This window comes from Camelus ferus, chromosome 1, assembly GCF_009834535.1.
Source record: "Camelus ferus isolate YT-003-E chromosome 1, BCGSAC_Cfer_1.0, whole genome shotgun sequence".
Taxonomy (NCBI): domain Eukaryota; kingdom Metazoa; phylum Chordata; class Mammalia; order Artiodactyla; family Camelidae; genus Camelus; species Camelus ferus.
The window spans coordinates 120,074,954-120,098,019 of NC_045696.1; the positions used below are offsets into that span (position 1 = coordinate 120,074,954).

The 23,066-nt window shown below is 42.5% G+C and overlaps 1 protein-coding gene and 1 long non-coding RNA gene across 4 annotated transcripts in view; one reads left to right on the forward strand and one right to left on the reverse strand.

The window, feature by feature from the left end:
- CAPN7 (calpain 7) overlaps window positions 1-8,926 on the reverse strand; it is a 46,518-nt gene extending 37,592 nt beyond the window's left edge. For 2 of the 3 annotated variants that reach the window (XR_004323331.1, XM_032489166.1), the window contains exons 1-3: window positions 8,625-8,926; window positions 5,192-5,300; window positions 739-896 (exon numbers count right to left, since the gene is read on the reverse strand). Coding sequence is in view for 2 of the 3 variants with exons in the window: in XM_032489166.1 (XP_032345057.1) it covers window positions 739-896; window positions 5,192-5,300; window positions 8,625-8,726 (369 nt within the window). In the remaining variant the exon portion in view is untranslated. The remainder of the gene's footprint in view (window positions 1-738; window positions 897-5,191; window positions 5,301-8,624) is intronic. The other variant, XM_032489157.1, reaches the window with a different exon arrangement.
- Window positions 2-19,238, forward strand: LOC116666466. The gene is made up of 3 exons (XR_004323345.1): window positions 2-79; window positions 655-659; window positions 19,227-19,238. It is a non-coding gene; the product is annotated as an uncharacterized LOC116666466 (long non-coding RNA).
- The last annotated feature ends 3,828 nt before the right edge of the window (window positions 19,239-23,066 follow it).

Here is a 23,066-nt window from a genome sequence, read left to right on the forward strand (position 1 = left end):
CAGAGGGGAAGGGGTCAGCTGAACGGTGGTGGAAGGTGACTAGGCCCGTGGAGGCGATCACTTGGTGGTGCACACAGATGTCAAGCTAGAATGCTGTACACCAAAACTTACATAATTAAAAAAAAAGGCCTTCGGTCTCAGGTACCTATGGGAATGAGGCTAGGTGTCTCCTCTGGACAACAGGCCCTGGACAGGGAGCCAGCACTCCGGGAAAACCACCCTACCCACTTCCCCATGCCCTCCTGGCAAGCGCGCCGCTCTCACCATGAGATGCCCCTCGAAGCTAACAGACCTGCCAGGGCTCCTCGCGAAGCGGTAAAGACCACGCAGCCCAGAGACCTTACACTGCACATCGATAAGGCTCTCCCAAATGCACTTATTTATTAAGTGCTTAAGATTGAAAAAAGACAGGGAAGTTTAGTTTAAATTCATAGCTTTGTGACGGCAAATTCTTCCTGTAATAATTTTAGTTACATGGGTATTAAAAGGTAAAAAATGGTACCCGTAATTTAAAAAACAATTGCCTAATGACTCAACCTCAATACTGTCAATTTTTTAATAAGAGTAAAATTCATTATTAACTTTCTACTCTTTCTTATCTTTTAAAGAGGAGTAACTTAGTTACATTTATAATAATTCAATAATTTTTTTAAGGAACTGTTAGGTAAAACTCACTAGTAAGGGGAGAAATCTGTTAGCACAATTCCACCGAATTCAGCTCACAGCTGTCATACATACAGTTTTCAGACAGAGATCCACGGCCTCCGTATACAGCTCTATAGCATCTTCGACGTTGCCTTTCTCGTCTTCGTCAAAAGCTTGTGTAACAAGGAAATGGGCACGCTCCAAGTCCAATTGATGCTTTGACTTCAAAGGGTCCGCACTCTTTGACTGAACTAGGACAGGGAGAAGAGCCATGGCGAAGGAACGGTTACCCACACACACGTCCAGGGAACAGCAAACCATTTTAATACATTCTTCACCAAAACTCTATAGTCCTTCATCAAAGAAACTCAGCAAGGTCAAGAAAAACCTTATAAAAATTTTCCCTGAATTTCTCTGTCCTGACCAGCACTTTCTTCATTTAAAAAATAAAACACAGACGTCCTCCTCACATACCCTCCCCACAAAAAAACAAAACAAAAACTTGGAAAATACTAAAGAAACTCAATTATGTTTTAAAGTAATTAAACATTTCTTTCAATTTTTTTTAAGTTGAAGTATAGTCAGTATACAATGTTGTGTCCCTTTTTGGTGTACAACATAATGTTTTGGTCATACATGTACATACAGATATTCCTTTTCATATTCTTTTTCATTATAGGTTACTACAAAATACTGAATATAGTTCCCTATGCTATACAGTATAAACTGGTTATTTATCTTACAGCACAGGGAGCTATATTCAACTTTTATAATAAGCTGTAATGGAAAAGAATCTTAAAAAAAATGTATGTACATGTATAACTGAATCACTTTGCTGTACACCTGAAACTAACATTGCAAACTGACTACACTTCAATAAAAAATAAGAATTAAAAATTTTTTCTCAGTACAGACAATAATTATATAACACACTAGGCCCTGATGATAAAATTCATACTGCTTCCTACTCACCTGAGTCCAGAATAAGCTATATTTTTACTGCTCTTTGAAAGTGTTTGTTTCTAAAGTGAAGACATGTATCCGTAAGGAACTTGTATCTAGAATATATAAAGATCTCTGACAATTCAACAATAAAAAGATAACCCCAATCAACAAAATGAGTGTGATGATTGATTCTGTGAACAACTTGTGTTGACCTGACCGGATCCCAGGTGACCCAGCTATTTGGCCAGACATGTTTGGGAGGACATTTCTGCATGAAATCAGCATTTGGACTGGTAGTAAATGCAGAGGGCCTTCCCCATGTGGGTGGGCACCATCTAGTCCTTTCGGGCCTGACAGAACAAAACGGGGGGAGAATGTGACCTCTCTGTCTGCTGAGCTGACACACTGGTCCTCACCAGAACTCACACCATCAGCCCCCTGGGTCTCAGGCCTGTGAGCTGAGACTGCACCACACCAATGGCTCTGCTGGGTCTCCAGCTTGCCGAGGGCAGACAGTGGGACCTCTGAGCCTCTGTCATTGCACAAGCCAGATCCTCACAACACATCTCTTTATACACATCCCACTGGCTCTGTTTCTCAGGAAACCCTGACTTATCCTGAGGGCTAAGCATCCGTAGAGCCATTTCTCCACAGCAGATACTCAAGTGGCTGACAGGCACATGGAAAGATGCTCAATGTCACAGCATCAGGGAGATGCGAATCACCACCTCCAGGAGACACCTTTCACACCCACTAGGATGGCTAAAAGTAAGAACAGAAAGTAACAAGTGTTGGTAAGAAGTATGTGAAGGAAATGGAACTCTCACGTGGCTTGCGGAACTGAAAAACGGTCCAGCCACTCTGGAAAACAGTTTAGCCAAAGTTTCTCAAAAAGTCAGATGTAAAGCTACCATATGACCTAGCAATTCTACTTCTGGGTATCTGTCCAAGAGAACCGAAAACATACGGCTACACAAAAACGCACACACAAGTGTTCATCACAGCTTTACTTGTAACAGCCAAAAGGTGGGGATGAGCCCATGTCCCAGCTGATGGGTGGACAGATACAACGTGGTGTATTAACACCATGGCATACTATCCAGCCTTAAAAAGAAACGAACCACCAGTACCTGCTACATGGATAAAACCTGGAAACATTACGCTAAATGAAAGAGGCCAGATGCAGAAGGCCATGTACTGGATGATTCTCTCTATACGTGATGTCCAGAATGGGCAAATCCATGGAGACAGAAAATAGATTAGTGGTCGCTAGGGCCTGGAGGTGGGAGGAATGGGGAGTGACTGCTAACTGCGAAGTTTCTTTCATGGTGTTCTAAAATTAGATAGTGGAGATGGTTGCACAACTCTGGGAATACAATAAAAACCACTGAATTTACACTATAAAAAGGTGAATTTGATGGTATGTGAATTATATCTCAATAAAACTGTTATTTTAAAAAAAAGTTTTAAGTTTTGTGTGTCTCAAAACTGGGTTTGATCTATTAAAAACTGTAACCCTCAGGAACACCTCTCTAAAGTAGGTACTGATCCCACTTACAAAATGAATGTTAAAATATCGAGCTCAAGGGTTCTCAGCCTTGGCAATACCGACATTTTCGGCTGGACAATTCTTTGCTGTGGACGACCCCTAAGCGTTGGGGGATTTTCAGCAATATCCCTGCCCCTCCCCAGCAAGATGCTAGTAGCATACTGCACCCCTACCCTGCACATAAAAATCAGGGATCTCTCCAGACACTGCCAAATATCTACTGAGGGAGAAAAAGTCGATTCTAGCTGAGAATGAGTACCGAGCCTAAGGTTTCGCAGCTGCCAAGTGGAAGGGTAAGGACTCAGCTCAGATCTCTAAATTCCAAGTCTTGAGTTCTTCACACTACACTGGTGAATTTCAAACCATGTTACCTTTCCCCAACCCAAAAGTCAACCCATCTCTCAAAAGCTTCTTGACTGTCAGCAGACTTTATCTGTTTTAAGTTGGGGTTCTGAACAAGATTTTTATTTGATAAGGGACTCTTCTGCTTGAAATAATAATTAAGTAAACCATTTAATTCTCTATAGATGGCATTCCACTTGTTGAACAAAATGGGTCAAAGAGCTGGCAAACAATTAAGATATATTATGCTTCAGAGATCCTTTTTGAACTTTACCTTTGTTTCACTGGGCAGTTTTTATTCTTCAAGAGATTAGGGCTGTCTCATTCTGTGCCTGAGTACCACACAAACACCATATTTACGAATTTAAGAGCTTCCTTTACTTGACTGCAAAAATGGAGTTCCTCTGAATTTCACAGTACCGTGAGTGCACGCATCACTACAACTTTTATTAAATGAGGCCCCCATACAGGGGCAGTCCACTTTTCAAGATATTCTACACATGCAATACTTCCCGTACTATGAGGATAACTTTATTTGAAAACACTGTTTCTGAAACCAGGTTCCTGATTATTGGGCAATTAAGTTTAAGAACATCATTTACTTACCTAGGAAAATGAAGTTCCTCTGAATTTCATGGTGTTCTGAATACATGAAATCAGTACAACTTTGCACCAAATGAGGCCCTTTTCAATGCATGCAATTTCTGGGCACTGTCTTAATTGAAACTACAGTGTCTTTAAGGGGACTGTCATAACAAGAAACCCAATGATCAAATTTACTGTATCACAACTATGAGCTTATAAATGCTCAAGTCTATTTGGAACGAGTGGTGGGAAGTCTACAAGGGAATGCTGAATAAGTAAAGACTCCGTTAAGCCAGAGGCTTTATTACACAGCCACAGGAGAAAAAGGGATAAGAGAGTCCCCAGTGCTGTGAACGCATTTCTACAACAAAACGTCAACAGGAGATCATTTTCTTTTCTCCCTGTGTGAACAGCAGACCCTGACAGGAACCACTGACCTCGTACACAACTGCCATCACTAAGCCTGGGTACAACCGCCACGCTGCTTACAAAAATAAACCCAGGTTGTTCCAGGACTCTGCTTACATGTCACTTTTCCAAGATGTGGCTAAAAGGAAGAGATGAGCCCAGGCCTTGAGGCTGAGGACACTGATGCAGTGAAGACTGTGAACCCACTGCCAAGTCTTCCAGCACTGAAGAGGAGGACTCATCCCACGTTAATAGCAGGACAGGGCATGTGACAGACGCTGAAAAGCAGACTTTAACAGGGTCCTAAACCTGACTCGCCAACGATGTGCTGATTTGAACATAGAGAACTCATCTCCACCCTCTGGGAGACTAGAAAATTGGGCCTTATTACCTCTATGGTTCCTGTTCAAACATCTATCACTTACCTCCATGTCACCATTTTTAAAGACATGATTACCAAAAGGGGAATGAACAGCAGGAGTGAGGATGAAGAATCAAAGATGAAAAGCAGGGGGAAGGTTTAGCTTAGCGGCAGTGTGTGCCTAGCATGCACGAGATCCTGGGTTCAATCCCTAGTACTTCCACTAAAAACAAATAAAAACCTAATCTCCTCCCCCCAAAACAAACAAACAAAAAAGATGAGACCCACCGGGGAAGTGTGAGATGTGACAAGAAAGGAGGGGAGCACAGTGACACGGTGCACGGCCCTTTACCAACCTGCTGAGTGTAAAGCCTGCACTCTCTCCAGATACTCGTTTATTTTTTCTTGGATGTGTTCCAGGCCCGAGCCTGCCATCTCAGCATAGATCAAAGCTTGTGCAGCTTCCTAAAAATAAGAAAAGAATTCAAAGGAATCCAACAGATGAGTTACAATTTTGATTTTCTTTACCACTTTCTAACTCACTGTCAGTTTCTCTGCAGGACGAAACAAGAATGTCCTTAAGATGCTAGTAATTTTTTCATAAACTAAATGAGTTGTATAATCCTTTCATATCTTCTCCATTCTCAATGCTCCTGATTTTCTCATACTGTTGAAAATTTACAAAGTCAAATAGGAGGGACTGATTGCAAACATCTTCTTAGAGGAGCTAGGGTTTGTTTTCTGTGTTCCTTTTTCTTTAGGTCATAGGTCAGACTTGAAATTATATACCTTGAAAAGGTGAACTGAGCCTTGAAAGCATTACAAGTTATAACCAATTAAGATTAAATTAATGTCAATACAATGAATTATAAAGGTTACGTATCTCACAGTGGAAAGAAAATCTTTTTCTCCACTGAAAATACTGTCAAAGGGGGACACATTTTAAGGCAGACTTCAATTGTAGGAAATAAATGGATTTTAATTAAGGAAACCTGGATTCGTCTTCCGGTTACTCTGTAACCTCCTCAGCCAGTTAGGCTGTGAGGAAGGAGCCTGCACTCTCTCTGTCATCATTCTAGGAGAGCAGCCAGAGGGAAGAACTGCCAGAGGCTTTCCCAAGTGCCACCACCTTCTCTGCAGCCATCTAAGTGTGTGCTTAGATTCATGGAACCTCACACTTAATTATCTGAATCCACAGAAGCCATCTACTGAGCATCACTTTTTGAATCCAGTTATTAGAGGAGTTGCTTCACTGAACCTACAAAATCAGTAAGAAGAGAACATTTTTGAGCCAAGTGGTAACTGGGGGGTGGAAAAGATACAATTTCCTCAGATTTTGTAATTCAGATATTTTAGGGGAGGAAAATATAACTTTACAAGTAAACACTAAAGTGAATTTTAAAAGCTGTTGGTCTATAGAATGGGAGAAAATATTTGCAAATGAGACTGACAAGTGATTCATTTCCAAAATATATAAACAGCTCATACAGCTTAATACCAAAAAACAAACAGCGCAATCAAAAAATGGGCAGAAGACCTAAATAGACATTTTTCCAAAGAAGACAGAGGGCCACCAGGCAAATGAAAAGATGCTCAACAGCACTATCTATCTGAGAAACGCAAATCAAAATTACAATGAGGTATCACATCAGTGAGAATAGCCATCGTTAAAAAGTCTACAAACAATAACTGCTGGAGAGGGTGTGGAGAAAGAGGAACCCTCCTACACTGGGGGTGGGAATGTAAACTCGTGCAGCCATTATGAAGAATAGTATGGAGTTTCCTTAAAAAACTGAAAATAAAGTTACCATATGATCTAGCAATCCCACTCCTGGGCATATTATCCTGAGAAAACTCTTAAATAAAAAAGATAGATGCACCCCAATGTTCAAAGCAGTACTGTTTACAATAGCCAAGACATGGAAGGAACCTAAGTGTCCATCAACAGATGACTGGATAAAGAACTTGTATATTTATACACAATGGAATATTACTCAGCCATAAAAAGGAATAAAATAATGCCATTTGTAGCAACATAGATGGACCTGGAGATCATCATACTAAGTGAAGTAAGTCAGACAGAGAAAGACAAATATCATATGATATCGCATATATGTGGAATCTAAAAAAAAGGACACAAACAAACTTACTTACAAACCAGAAATAGACTCACAGACATGGAAAACAAACTACGGTTACCAAAGGGGAAAAGGGCTGGGAGAGGGATAAATTAGGAGTCTGGGATTAGCAGATACACACTGCTATACATAAAATAGATAATCAACAAGGTCTTATATTCAATTTCCTGTAATAATATATAATGGGAAAATAATCTGAAAAAGAATATACATGTATATATAACTGAATCACTTTGCTGTATACCTGAAGCTAATAACACTGTAAATCAAGTAAACTTCAGTTTTTAAAAAAAGTTGCTGGTATCTACTTTATTTTCCTTATTTCACTTGTATTTGAAAATGACTAACAATTAAGGAATCCCAGATAGAACAGTGAGATGACAGAAAACACTAAATATCTAATACACTTTACATAAATAGTTCCTATAAACAGACTTTTCTGACTCTCTCGAGTAAGACATTCTTCGTAACATGCATGTAATCCTACAGCAAAACAAGAGGCACTGAACAGTATTTTCTTTTGCTTTAGAAAAAAGCTATTTCATATGGCACGATTTTAACCTACGAATATTTGTTACCTATTTCACAAACCTAAGTCTTACTTTTAAGGAAATACCACTGTCATGAAATTGTCACCAAGAATAGGTCCAAAGGAAATGATTCTGAAACACACCCAAAGTTTCTAAACAGAGATTATAAAATGAACGCAATCAAACATTAACCTGAGACAGTAAATCACACGGTACTGATAGCACTATGTTCATGGGGAAAAAACGACTACTACTGTATTATCAAAGTCTGACGTTCTTTCTAAAAGCAAATGTGACAATACCCTGAGGATACAGCTACCTACCTCCACAGGGAGGCGGAGGGCTTGTCTAGAGCTGAAGGTGTGTCTGCAAATCCTGGGAGCAGAGGGTGGTCTGTGAAGCTCATACTCTTTGATTAAATAATTCTGGCCCCGGTAATTTATCCAAAGTAAGTATCAGAGTAATGTGAAAAGCTTTAGCTCTAAGGACATTATGATGAAAAACCAGAATGGCCATAAAACGGCCAGAAATGGTTACAAAGAAATTCTGGTACGTCCACAGGATGAAAATACTATGCATCTACTATTAACAAGATTATATCATAGGTGTAAGTTTAATGATTTTTCAAAAGTTTAAATGAAGAGGTTAAAACAAGCATCAACACTATGGTCTAAGTTTGTTTTTTAAAAAAGGTGTGGACACATACGTGAGTAGAAAAACATTCACAAAGATATGCATCCAATGCTGGGATACGTGATGTTTTCGTCTCTTTTAATTTACTTTTGTCTTCCGCAATGAACACGCACTGCGTGCACTGTCTGGGTGTCTACCGGAGACCAAGCCCCAGGGGCCAGCAATCAGAGCCCAGGGACGGTAAGGACCGCCAGCTCTGACTGCCGCCGTGAGGGGCGGCTTAGCGCTGCCACCACAGGAGGGGTCGCTCCGCCGCCGCAAGCCCACCTTCCCACGGCCGCAGGCCCCGGGCGGGACTCGGGGGCGGGTCTGACCTCCGCAGCCCCGGTCGCCACCCCGAAAGGGCAGCAGGAAGACCAGACCGACTGCAAAGCCTCGGCCCCGGGACCCGGACCCCGCCCCCTGACGGAGCCGTGGCCCCGACCCACCTTGTAATAAAATACGGCCTCGGGGTAGCGGCCCTCGTGGTCGCGCTGCACCGCCAGCCGCGCGAACTGCACGGCGTCCCGCTCCAGCGCCGTCGCGTCCATGGTGGCCCGACACCGGGACACACCGCCGCGCGCCCGGGGACGGGGCCAAGCGAGGCCTGGGAGACTCTGAGAAAAACGGCGGCGACCACTTCCGGCTGCGCGCGCTTCCGGTGGCGCCCACTTCTGGCAGCGGAGGGAGGATCGCGGCCCGGACCTCTGAGCAGACGGACTCACAGCCCGCGGGCCGCCCCGCCCATCGGCTGTCCCGCGCAGGCGCACCCTGGCCCGCGGGACCGCGCGGGCGGGGCTCCTGGCTCGGCCTGCCCGTGACCGCCACGGTGCCCGGTATTGGACGGGCGACAGCGGTATCACGCCTCCTCTGTCTGCGCGAGGGTGGCAGTGCCGGTGGAGACCCGTGACTGGCGCTGCCGGGGAAGAGGAGCGCATGCGCCTTACGGAGCCCCCCCCCCAACACTGAGTGCAAAGGCGTGGCGTACAGACCCTCCGAGGAGCTCCACCTAACGCTGTCTGCACTGATTTTTTTATTTTTTAATTAGGGAAATAAACGCAGGATGAAGGACATCGCTTGGTAATCTGGTTTACTCATTTATTATTGCTATTAATTCAGTACTGGGGATTGAACCCAGGACCTCAAGCATGCTAAGCATTCGTTGTACCACTGAGCTATACAGTCTCCCACAGATACTATTCAATAAAGTTCGTGTCACAAGCTCAGCGTAACCCTGTATAGCTGCCCCAGGTGTAAGATATTGATTATCTGTGTTCAGGTTAAGCGAATGCTGCGGTAATTACTCAGGCGCCCCAAACCATTCTAATAGTAACATCAAAGATCACTGATCACAGATCACTGTAACAAATATAATAATGAAAAAGTTTGAGATATTGCAAGAATTAGCAAAACGTGACACAGAGACATCAAGTGAGTAAATGCTGTTGGAAAAATGATGCCGATAGACTTGCCCGATGCAGGAATGCCACAAACCCCAAATTTGTAAAAACCGAAACAACTCAGTGTCTGCGAAGCATAATACAATGCGGTCTGCCTATAATGGAAAAATGAAATAATTTCCTTACCCACAAACACCACCCTATGACTCCCACACGGGAAGAGCAAAACCATCGTTTGCTCTTGACTTTTGTTTCAGTTGCTCACTAGTATGATCAGGGACCAGTTTTTCAAATCACAGACTGCAGACACTGGTACTAGAAATAGAACAAAAGATTCTGGGGGGAAATTGTACAAAATGAGCTTTATTTTCCAACAGATATGATTATTTTGGCCCCTTTGCCATTTTTGTAGGTCAAAAACTGTTGACTTTCAGCTGCATTTCAATTTCCTATGGTTCAACCTGATTATACGTGTATATCCTAATTATTTTTATATCCTCCAATGTATATCCCAGTTATATCTACATATTCTAATTATATATGTCTTAAACATATATTCTAATTGCATCACATATGTTAATTTTATACATATCCTAACTATATATAAAAATTAATCATATATTACTAATTGAATATATATTTAATTATATGTATTGTATATATATATTATATTATATATAGATTAATTCTGTATCCTAATCAAATATATAACTTAAATTAGAATACATACACATATTTATAGACACACAGAACACACAATTAGGAGATATATAAAATTTATTTATTTTATATATATAGAATAGCTGTATATATTTTATTCTATATATAGATAATTCTATCCTAATTTTTAGATATATTCTAACTATATATACATATAGTTTTGTTAATTTCATTAATACATAATGTAAATGTATTTGTATGTGTTTAATATATGAATTTTATAATCCTAATTTTATATACCTCCTTATTTTATATAATCCTAATATGCGCATCGTGATAACATACATGCAGTCTCATATGATCCTGAATTTAAAGTCTAGCTGGTAATAAAAATTGAGGAAGGGCTTGTTTGGACACAGGACTGTTACCAACTCACCAAACAAACAAATACATCAAATACTGCAAACTAAACAAAAAAGGCTTGCAGGACAAATGCTGTTTACTACAAGACACAAAGGATTTGTGAACTTCTGTGAGCACACTGCCCCCTTGTGTTTCCATGTGGCACTGCGGCTGTATGGCTCAGCTGCCTGTGACCGCACAAACCTTTAAGGTCACTAATTTACTCTTTCAACATACATTTATTTAAAACACCTACCATGATGCCTGGAGAGCACAGTGATTCAGAATTTGGGAGCCACAGAAGAAAAACCCCTGAGAGGAGGACTGAGTCCTGATAAGGGGCTGGAAGCACAGGCACAACTGGATTTGAGAATTAGTGTGCTGTGTGCCTCCCTTCCCCCACCGGCTTTTGAATAGAATTATTTGTAGTGACCGCAGGATGTATTGTATTTTGGGGGAGGGGAAGGAAGCGGATTACTTGTCTCTGTAATCAACAGCTCTCCAATCAGCAGGACTCATTAAAGGAGCTGTACCCGATGAATCACACCCTCATCCACACCTGAAGGTGATGTAGATGGCCAGGTCAAGCTAGCGCCATGATGATTGGAGACAGGTTACTCATATGGACCAGTTTCTGCCAGGACCCTCCAGCAAGTTGCCCAGATAGGATACACATCCCTGGACAGCCACACCCTCTGCAAAGAGACTTGCTGCTCAGTCATCCCAGGAGTGTGGCCCTTGCCTGAGTTTCTCAGCTCCTTCCTTGTTCACTGCCTCTCAGCTCTGGAAGGAATAGCTGCTTTCTGCAATTGCTGCTTCTGTAGAACTGAGAATCCTTTTAAAAAAAAATCCCCTTTAGTCATTAATTACCTTTTAAGAGCTAGCATGTCCTCATGTTTAATTTTCTTATTCAAATCACTTACGTGGTTTCTATCTCCTCACAACTTCTATCTTAGAATTAAAATGTTTTTTCTTATACAATGTAGTTAACTATGCCAACTGATTGTAGGATCCAGAATGAGGAAAGAACACATTGTTTCTATAAAGGAAGTGAAAGTTCTTGGGACTAGGTGTCAGGATTCTCATTGTTTCAGTAGTTACAGCATCCATCTAGCGGATGTCTAAATTCCTATCCACCATCCCCTTCTGGGTAGCAATTTAAAAGTGCTTGCACGCTACAAAGTCCCAGAGGTGAAATGTGTCACGATATCAAATTAAGAGAGTTTATACTTTTCTGATGATCTCAAACCGGCTTCTTAAGTAGAAACTGAAAATGTAATTGGTTCCCCACTTTTTCGAAAGAAAGTAGGTTTTGTGATAGCAGATATTTCCATTATCCAGTAGGTGGCAGTTGTGTTAGTTTATGCACAACTTTTCCTAAGCATGGCGAGCCCTGTTATATGAGCAGTATTAAAAACATTAGCAGGAAGTGAAAGGCAAATCTTCCAGGTGGCTACTGCCCCAGCGGGAGCCTTTCCAGCTCAATTTTAAGAAATTGACAAAAGAATGTTTGCGTTATGCTCGGCGGGTTGTACCTCTTTCAGTGCCAGTTCTAAATAAAAACAGGCACTAGCTCAGAGCCCCATCCCACCTGTGTTGTCTCGAAATGCCATTCAGGATGCCCATGTGGTGTCACGTGTATTTACAAATCTCCTCTGAGGCAGCCCATGGGCATCTGGGGAACCCTGCCAAGATGATCACTTCAAGGTAGCAATGATTCCTTTCACTAGGGCTTTGGTTACAAACTTGCTTAGATTATGATTGATCCACTCAGAGCCCTATTTTTGTCCCTAATTCTTCAGGGCTTAATTTTGCAGAATATCGAGTTTGTCAGAAACACTTACGTCTAGAAGGAATGCACCCTGAAGATAGCAGAACTAACAAATATTATGAGTTGGTTTCAAGTTTTGACTGTAGGGTAATATAATTTCTAATCACATAATAGCAACACTGTGCACTGTGACAAATGTCTAAGTAGAAGTAGGACAAACGTAATGAGGACAAAATTATCTGCCTTTCTTATGTTAATAGAATTCTTCATTTCCTTGAGTCATCAACTAGTTCCTGGTTTACCTGAGTATTTCCATTTCTTCTACTGTCTCTCTTTCTCCTCATGTGTCACTTGAATGGGGACCTGTAAGAGGCTTTTCAGGAAGTCAGAGAGTAGAGAGGAGTGTGCTCTCATTGGAGGTGGCGTCCCTTTAATATTTGTTGACTTAAAAAAATTGAAGTAGAGTTGATTTACGATGTTGTGTTAGTTTCAGGTGTACAGCAAAGTGATTCAGTTATACATATTCTTTTTCAGATTCTTTTCCATTGTAGGTTATTACAAGATACTGAATAAAGCTCCTTGTGCTATACAGTAGGACTGTGTTATCTATTTTATATATATCAGTTTGTACCTTCAAATTCTAAGCTCCTACTTTATCCCTCTACCCTCTCCTTCCCGCTTGGTGACCATAGTTTGTTTCTATGTCTCTGAGTCTGTTTCTGGTTTGTTAGTAAGTTCATTTGTATTTTTTTTGGTTCCACATATAAGTGATATCATATATTTTGTCTTACTTTATGTTGACTTGATTTTTTTTAAAAGGGACTGTCCAGAATTCACTCTATGTTTCTTCTCTAAAATTAAGGGGAAAGAATAGGCAGGGAAGAATGTTTTTTTTTTTTTTCTCACATCTAAGCTTTCCAAAAACACCAAAATTTACTTCAAGACCCGAACAAACATCCTTAGTATAAGAATTAGTGTGTAAAATTCTTATCTATCTGCCAGGATCTCACTGTTCAAGCTGTTTCTAAAGGTAAGATAACCATTTTTGTAAACAATATTTTATCAACATCAATTGAGCACCAGTTCTATTCTGGATTCTACACAAGGTGATAGGGAAACAGTATGTAAAACGCAATCTCTACCCTTCAGGAGCTCAGTTTTATGGAGGAAGACAGATATTTAAACAATTAATTGTATCAAAAAGTACCGAACGCTAGCATGGAAGTATCACATGCGAGTGGATGGACAACAGGAGGTATTAACTCAATGGTGGGACGAGGGGGAGGCAGGGAACGTTTTTCTGAATTGACGTTTGAGCTGCAGAGAACTCCCCCCGGGGAGCAGAAAGCAAGGACGGGTTTTGAGCGGAGGGAACAGCATGTAACAAGTGTGCAGAAGTGTGTGACATGGCAGAGGGAGTTCGGGTCATTTCAAAAGAGTGGGTGGAGCCCCTGTGAACAGTGCAAATGAGAGGCGGGGGAGATGAGGCCAGAGGCAGGGCTGGAGCACGGAAGGCCACCCCTGGGACTTAAGGGACCTTTACCTTTGTTCTCTGGAAGAAATAACTAAAGAATAGACACTCTTAACCTAGTCCATATATCACTTCAGGAGTATCGTGAACTCCTGAAATTAGATGCAAAATTTGCTTATGGACACTTTCCCTGAAAAATGGCCCATAATTTTTGAGATGCCCAGAGGTTTGTGACAGCCCTCTCTCATCAGGCAAAATTAGGGTTCACTCCGAGAACACTGGCTGGGCTATGCACGTAGGTAATAGTGCCATCTGTGCCTTGGCCTGCTGACAACAGCAGAGTGGGAGGGGGCAGTGATGTGACAGCCTATATCTTCCTGAGTTTGAGGAGAAAAACTGGATCATATACAGTTTGGTACATAGTAATGATGAAAAGAGGAGGGTGTCCTACCTCAGAAAAGCAAGCAACAGAAGGGCGGGTGATGTCACCTGGTCCGAATCTCAGAAGGAAAGAGTTGTCTTAATTCATGCTAGAAATACAGATGCAACTTCCACTCTTTTGTCACCAGTCCTCCTCAGTTTGTCTGTTTTTGGCCGACGGCTCCTCTTTCTGGAATCACGTGAAATGTGCCTAGCCCAAACCGATGTGCTGAAGCAGAAGATTTAGACTTACTACAAAGAAGCATGTAAAACATCTCATTAATTATTTTTAATATTGATTGCATATTGAAATCATATTTTAAATATTGGATTAAATACAATATATGTAAAAATCAGTTTTGCCTGTTTCATTTCCTTTTTTAATATTTGGCTACTAGAAAATTTAAAATTACACATGTGGCTGATGAAAGAAAGTTTTTTCACACGTTGAGGTCTGGAAAAGTAACTCTGGCTTTTACGTGAGTTAACTTGGATTTGATGCTAGCAAAGCCTGTTTGTGGCCTATCAAACATGCCGTGTACATCTGCTTTAATTATTAAAGAAAAGGGCACATTGACAAAAATAAAGAATGTCCATCTTGAAAATAAAGATTAAGTGCCTCCCTTTCCGGGTGCCAATGCCGGTCCTCCTTTGATGCTAAGACCCCCCTCCCAGGTGCCAAGGCTGTGCTGACTCGCTGTGTACACAGCGATCTATTTTTGTTTTTGCTCTTTTAAAACTTGAAGGAATGTGTCTCTGACTTGTTGGATGTTCTTTGCTCTGACAAGATGTAAAACTGTGCTGATATAGCACAGGGAACTATATTCAATATCTTGTAGTAACTTATGGTGAAAAAGAATGCGAAAATGAATATATGTATGTTTATGTATGACTGAAGCATTGTGCTGTACACCAGAAATTGATACAACATTGGAAACTGACTATACTTTGATAAAAAAAATACAAAAATCAAAACAAACAAATAAAACAAAAACAAAAACAAAACTGTGCTGAAAACCCTGCTTCTCTGGAGCAGTTCCTCAGAGTCATCTGAGAGCCTGTCTTCCGGGCTATAGTTCTTAGTTTGGCTCAAATAAAACTCTTTTTCTATTCCTAGTATAAATTGTTTATTGATTATTTCCATCAACATGGGTAACATTCCATTTCTGTTAGCAGCGTTATCCCAAGACGTTCCATCAGTGCGTTTCAGACCATGACATTTGCTTTTCAAGCAGCATCTTGGTGGTACTCTAATCATAGTCACGGGTTGGGTTTTCAGGGAATCAGAGGTTGAAATGGACCAAGAGAAGTCTTGCTTGGAACATTTGTGCAGGATATTGGGAGGAAGAAAGGTCGGGAAGGGGAACCACAAACTTTGACAGTCTCTTCCAGTTTAATGGGGGAACTCCAGAGCAAATATTATTCTGTAGAGGGTCTCATTTGGGGCACAAATGGTCCGGCCCTTATATTGCTGCCTTGCTTGGTTATTGTTTGGGGGCTGTTCCAAGAATTGCATGTTTTCCTTTGAGAGCTGGAGCAGACATGAAGGGGTTAACATCCGGAGGCTCTGGGCTGTTCTCAGGTGGGCAGTGAAGGGAGTTCTGAGCAGAACGTCCCTGTGTCTGCCAGATTAGGTTTTTCCAAAAAATACGAAGCGCACACACACATCCTGGAAAGTGATGTACTATAGACATACTATATATAAATATAAATAAATTTTTATAGTATATCTCTTTCCAAGGTCTCCTCCCTAGATTCCAGGAATGGCTGTAAGGATCAAGAGTCTGAACAAGTTTACATAAAACTTAATAAGAGCTAGTATTTTGCTAGTATACCCAGCTGCAAACGACATAGGCCCTAAGATTCTAATTTGTTTAATCTTTAAAAAAATTTAGTTATAACAATCATTGAGAAAAGTGCACCTGTCTTAATGGGCATGCCTCAGCACATTTTTACATTTGTGTGCACCCATATTAAAATAAAAATCATTTCCAAGATCCTAGAAGACTCTGCTATGTCACCTCTTAGGTGGTATCTCCTTCCACCCAGAAATGGCAACTATTCAAACTTCTTTCATTGTAGGTTGAGCTCACCTCTTCTTTAATTTCATGCAGTTGGAGTCATGAAGTTACACACTCTTTCAGCCTGGTTTCTTTAACTTACCGTTATATCTTTGAGACTTACACATATTTTTGACAGTGGTTTATCTCTTTTAAAATACCGTATGATATTCACTTGTATAAGTATGAAATAATTTATGCATCTGTTCCATTCTTCATGAACATTAGATTATTTCCAGTTTTGTGCTTACATGCAGAAAGTCAGTAAGAACATTTTTCTACCTGGCTTTTAGTGGACATAGGCACTCATTTCTCCTGGGTATATACCTGGGAGAGGAATTGCTGAGTTAAAAGGTATGCATACGTTTAGTTTTAAATCCAGTTTTCCCAGCTGGTTGTAGTGGTTCACACACCCACCAGCATGTGTGAGTGTTTCAGTGTCTCCAGTCTCACCAACACCTCACATCGTCAGCCTCCTGAATTTCAGTCATTCATTCCAGTGGATTCTAATTTAGATGTTTTAGTTCCAAATTCTCCTGATCGAGTCTCAGCCAGTGGGTAGGAAGCCACTAACACTGTGGGGCAGGGTTGGTCTCTAGTTCTGCGTGCTTTTCCTCTATCAGCTTGACACCCTCTCCTCCGCTGGGATGATGAAGGGTGATGAAGGAGCTGCTTAACTCTTTGGTGAGAATGCTTAGCCGCTCTTTTTCACTGAAGTCTCTGTTCTGTGGCTTTGCAAGGATTCAGGACTGGCAGGTTGTCACATTGTTCCAGAGCAGAGTCAACTGGGTATGCTTTTTCCAAGTCTAGAAAATTCTCCCATTGTCAGGATGTCAGGGAATCGCCATTTTTGTAGCCTCAGGATAGGGGCTGTGTCTGTTTCTGTTCACTGCACCCCGAGGATCAGCATTTACTTCCTCTCATTGTGAGTCCCCCTAGGATGATGGGAAGGGATAGAGAAAGTACACGCCAGGGGTTCAGACCTGGCAGGGTGTGAGCTGAAGGTAGCCCGCAGGTGCCTGATGACTCACGGTACTGAGAAATAAATAGAATTAGTTGTTATTTAAAATCAGGCATTTTCACCAACATGTGAATCTCTGGCTTCCCTTGGGAAAAGTAATACGCCCGTATGCTCTCCTTGCAGCCCGTCTAGGGCTGAGCGGTGCTGCCCCAGCTCTCTGGGACACGCACCCTCCAACCCCCATCTTCCACCCAGCCTGCCCCACACTGACCTTCTCCGCCTGGGGGTGGAGTTCATGTGCCCTGAGAGCCCCACAGAGGCTTCAGACTGGAAATCGCTGTGCTCTGAATCTAGCCCAGGTTAGCAGCAGGTGCTCAATAAATATATATTAAGTGAATGAAGAGGGACCAGCGCGCTGGGATACACACACGTAGTTCCGCGAGCAGACACACGGGGGTGCTGTGCTCTCGGAAATCCACAGAGAACAGTCCTGATTTTCCTTACCTGCCAGGCTCTGAATTCCCCGTGCTGTGGCTGTGTGCACGTGATTGCAATCACATAAATATATCGTAATTTTACATGTAGCCTAACATGTATATCTTTATCTATCTACACCTACACACACATACATATATAATAAAGAAGTTTAAAATTAGAAGAGACACAATTAGAATATATATAATTAACATATGTAATTAGGATATATATGGTTTGGTATATATATAATCATATATATGGTATATGTATGATTACGTATACGATTAGGATATACAGAAATTATGTAGCTCAAATACACTTAGATGTATAATTAACATTTATATCTATTAAAACATATAATTAGGATATACATGAAATTAGGGTATACAATTGAATATATTGAATATTTATTTAAAAATTAAGACGTAGATAAAATTTTATATATTTAATGTAATTAGAATACATAATAATGTGAATCATATAAAATTGCATATAATGGACTGTTTTGAACTTCTAACGTGGCAGTTTTACGTAGTTGGAACTAACATTTCAAATGGACCACAGTTATTAAATCTGTTAGAAGACAAAGCCTGTGTTCTCTTTTAGTGGAACCTTCTCTCTCAGTTTCTGATTCTAATGTTCCAACATGAAAATTGGTCTCTGATCGGAGTAAGGGGGCCAATATAACCAAAATGCCAAGGGCCAGCAGTTACTTTTGCTTCTCACAAGCGGGACGTGGCCGGGTGGTGTTTGTGGACGGGGAAGTTAGTTCGTTTCCCCTTACATGGGAAGGGAAGCAGGTCACCGGAGTTGGCAGTTTCCATGAGATGTCAGGGCCTGAGGCATCAATGGGTACAGTCTGGAGGGGGTGTGGGAGCACTCGGGGTTCTCCCCTGCACCCAGATGACTCCTCAAAGCTGTGTCTCCTTAGAAGTTGTACAAAATGGTGGAAGCTGGAGAAGCAGTGCTCAGGCATCACAGGTTGGAAAGTAATAGGGAGGAAGGAAGGACACTTCAAGGACACAGACCCATACAGCGGAGGCGGGACGGAAGGGAAGGAATTCAGCCCCCTTCCCCCTTGACACCTTGATCATGATGTGCTGACCCCAAGGGCTGGAATTTCAAGGGCATGGGCCATGGGCGGGGTCTTGGCTGGGGACAGACCCTGGGTTTCCTGTACCGAGTTTTAAATCTGGAACAGTGGTTCTCTAAAGGTGGTCCCTGTACCTGCAACATTGGCATCACTGAGAATCCGTCAGAAAAACACACTCTGGGGCCCCAGCCAGACCTGCGGGATCAGAGACTCTGGGGGTGGGGCCCAGCAATCTGGGTACAGCAGCCCCCTTCCCCAGGTGACTCTGATTCAGCCGAAGTGTGAGAAGCACTGCTATCAATCTCAGGGCCACCACCTCCCCGCAGCCAGACCCAGCGAGTCACAGTCCTCCCCAGACCCCGAGCACGATGCTTCAGCCGCTCGTGGAGCCTGAAACGCCCTCTCTTCTCCCCCTGTTTTGCTTTTGTTCTACCTTTGGGACTCAACTCAAGCATCGCTTCTACCAGGACACAGTGTGAGACTCCCCAGGGCAGGCTTCGATGCTGCTTCCTCAGGCCTCCCAGTTCCTGACAGACGTCTTTCTTAGGAATTATCAAGTGATGCTCAAACTGAAGATGTGAGTCTTTCTCTTTCCACCAAGTGAACTGTTTTGTCTATTTCCTTTTAACCCTCAGTGCCTGGCCTGTGGAATTTAAAAAAGGTGTTGAATGAAATAATACTGGCTATTGGGGTGTTAATTCTTCTGGCCTTTCTAGGTTGCATGAGTGATGGTGCCAAGTTGGTTTCTGCCGTGAAGTCAGTGGAAAGCCAGGGCAGAGGGTAAGGGGCAGAGGCTTGAGGGGAGGGAGGCCCTGTGGATTACACGGGTGGGATGGGGATCCCAACCCACAAAGCACTGGTGGCAGCAGCAGCAATTGTGAGAGAACAGGACTCTGAAAAGGTGCCTAGCATTTGTCTGATGATCTGTACAGTGAGAGTGTATTTGTGAATTGCACATATACACAAAAATACTAAAAAGTGTTAACTTTCCAAAGGAGTGAAATGTTGAAATGAGGTCTGTAGGTGATATTTCAATGTCTGAGAAACCCACAAATGTGCTGTTTGCTTCTGCTCTGCATCCCCTCGGTCACACAGTACCTGACAGAACGTCTGCATCGTAAATGGAGGTAATAATGGTCCTACCTCGTAAGATTATTGTGGAGAGTAGGTGAATATATACATAAAGCACACGGCGGAGTGCTAGCCCAGAGCAAACTTTGTGTGTGTTTGCTGTAATTTTCTTTTTTAAATTTTTATTTTCTTTTTTATTGAAGTGTAGTTGATTGACAATGTGCAATAAAGTGATTCAGTTATACATATACATACATATATACATATATTTTCAGATTCTTTTCCATTATAGCTTATTACAAGATATTGAATACAGTCCCCTGTGCTGTACAGTAGGTCCTTGTTGTTTATCTGTTTTATATACAGTAGTGTGTTAGTTCCAAACTCCTAATTTATGGCAGTTTATCACGTGGCAGCTGGGGGCCGGGCTGATCTGAAGCTTGTGTTTTCTCACAGGCGTGGTGCCAGGGCTGGAAGGACTCAGAGACTGAGGCCACTGACCAGGGTGCCTGCACGCGGTCTCTCCACCTGACTTGGCTTCCTCACAGCTCGGCAGTGGGACAGGAGGGGAGGGGAGGGGAGCCGGCGGGACACAGCCAGTCAAAGAATGGCACAGTAACGAGCACCAAGACGGCAGAAGATTCACTCTGGACTTGGAGCTTCATTGTACACTCATTGTAACACAATAGCTGCTAAAGGGCGCTCCCGCAGGTGCCAGGACAGCTCCCACACTGACCATAAAAGGCCAAAAAGTGGGCGGTGGCCCAACTCCTGGGAATCCCACCCCTTCCCCAAAGTAGTTGGAATAACCGTCCCACTTGTTAGCATATGAAGTTACCCAGCCCGGAAAACTAACCACCCCCACGCCGCGTGGTGTCTCTCTTGTCTTTTGAGAAGGCTCGCACTCTGTCTGTAGACAGCGCATCTACTTTTATTTTAAACTAAAGACCCACCTCCATGCCCTGTGGCCCCTCTGGCTTCCTGAGACGGTCTGCACGCTGTCTATGGGGTATGTATCTCTCTGAATAAATCCACTTTTACTCACCTGTAGCTTGCCCTTGAATGATTTCCTTCGCGAAGCCAAGGCGGAGTGCCCTTGGTGGAGTGCGCCCCAGGGACTCTACTGAGACATGACCACCTTCTCGCGCCCCATTTTTCCTGCATCAGTAGCCCGGGGTGGACTTGTTACATGCTGGTGTGGGGCTCTGGTGCCCAGAGAACAAGGCAGAAGCCGCATGGCCTCTTACGACCCAGACTTGGAGATCACCCATGTTCTACTGGTTCTCAGTGGGTAGAAAGGGGCAGGACATTGCCACCACCTCTTGATCAGGGAGGGCAATGAACAAGAGCACGTGGGCTGGAGTGATGGCCACACCAACTTCGGAAAACACAATTGACTGGAGTTCTCGTGTTGTCAATTACTCAGGGGGAGCAAAGCTCATAACTTTCAAGGAGACCAACTTGTTTAGTTTTCTTCTTTTTTTCTTGATGACTAAAATCTGCCAGTAAACTCATGTCTAATAAAACATTTCAGAGCTCCCATTCCAGGAAAGATGACAAACTTCACCTTGTATGGGGATTTTGTATTAGTTTTGTACTAAAGAGTCACTTTATGAAAAAAAAAGTATATATACTGGCATCAGGGGACCCCAGGAATGCCCCATTCCACCCAGTCCTTTGAATTTTCCACTTTCTCCTTTCCTGTTCACTGAGAGGAACTTTTCCACTTTCTCTTCATCTTGGCCTGTTTGTCTAAAGAAGAAAAAGGTAAAGGGGTAGATTTAGGAGGATATTTAAAAATTTTTTTCTTTTAAGAAAATAATTCCTGAGTGGGTGCAAAAGGTTAAAAATGAAGAAATTTTCTTTTAGCCTATAAATCTCAAAACATTTAATTATTAAATATCTGCAGGCTGACTTTTCCATTAATCAATGTGTTAAATTCGGTCTCTTGAACACTTATGTTTATCAAGCGTTTACCTCCAGCCACAGCCTGGTGGATTCAAAGAGGAGACAATACTCTTGCATGAAGTGAGCCTTCACCTTGGTGGCCAGAGGCACACAGAGTCGCCTTAGAGATTATCCCTGGTGGTTCATTCTGAGAAACGATGGTTGGATTTAGTGTTAGCAGCACTGCTTTCCATATAATATGGCCCCAAGGTCAGAGCCTGTGAACTATTTGTCTAGAAGGCAGCAACGACCACGGGTCTGTCTGTCTTTGGTTGGGGGGCGTGGCCAGGAAGGTTGTTAAGAAGCACTAGACACAGAGGTCAGACAGACGGGAACTCACACACACACCTGCCCACGTGGGAGGGTGACCTCGATGAGTGTCACCACAAGAGGAGTGGGAAGTAGCTATGAGGTCCATATCAATAACCCCCGCCATGCTCTCTCCAAGTTCTTAGTGGATAGAATCTTCCAGAAAACTAGATGCTAATAAAACTTTCCTCCCTTTGTAAAGCGCTGACCTGGTTTGGGCTAGCTTTGTTCCATGACCGTCTCTTGGGTAGTTTTCTGGCTTTCTTATTTCTCGAGGAAAAAATGTTCTTAGGGACCCTATTTATGTAAAAAACCGAGTCCCAACTCCTTAGTGTGACATATACTCTGGGTGATGTGACCTCAGGCTGTTTGTCTTATTTCCTACTCCCACTGCCCTGCACACCAGATCAAGCTGTGAAGCCACGGACATTCTGTCACCTCTGGGACTTTACTCGTCCTGTCCCTGCTGCTGACGTCTTGTTACCACCTCTTCCCAATTACACCTGGCTAGCTTCTCCTCCCTTAGGTCACCTCCTCCAGGAAGCCTTCCCTGAATCCTCCCAATCTCCAACTGGATCAGGCTCTCCTTGCCTTCCCCAGTTATGGGACTGGTCACACTGCATCGTGATTCTCTCTTTGCCTGTCAGTCTCCCCACCTCCTCAGAAAGTTCCCTGAAAGAAAGGCCCAGAATCTTCTTTGTCAGTGCCTAGTGGATGCTTGACACGTAGTAGTTCTAAAGTATGTATTGGGTGGAAGAAGATACTTAACTGTAAGATTTTTAGAGTTTATAGTTTTCATGATTTATTACTAACATAATCAGGGTTAAAAGCCAGTTCAACTCAAGGGAA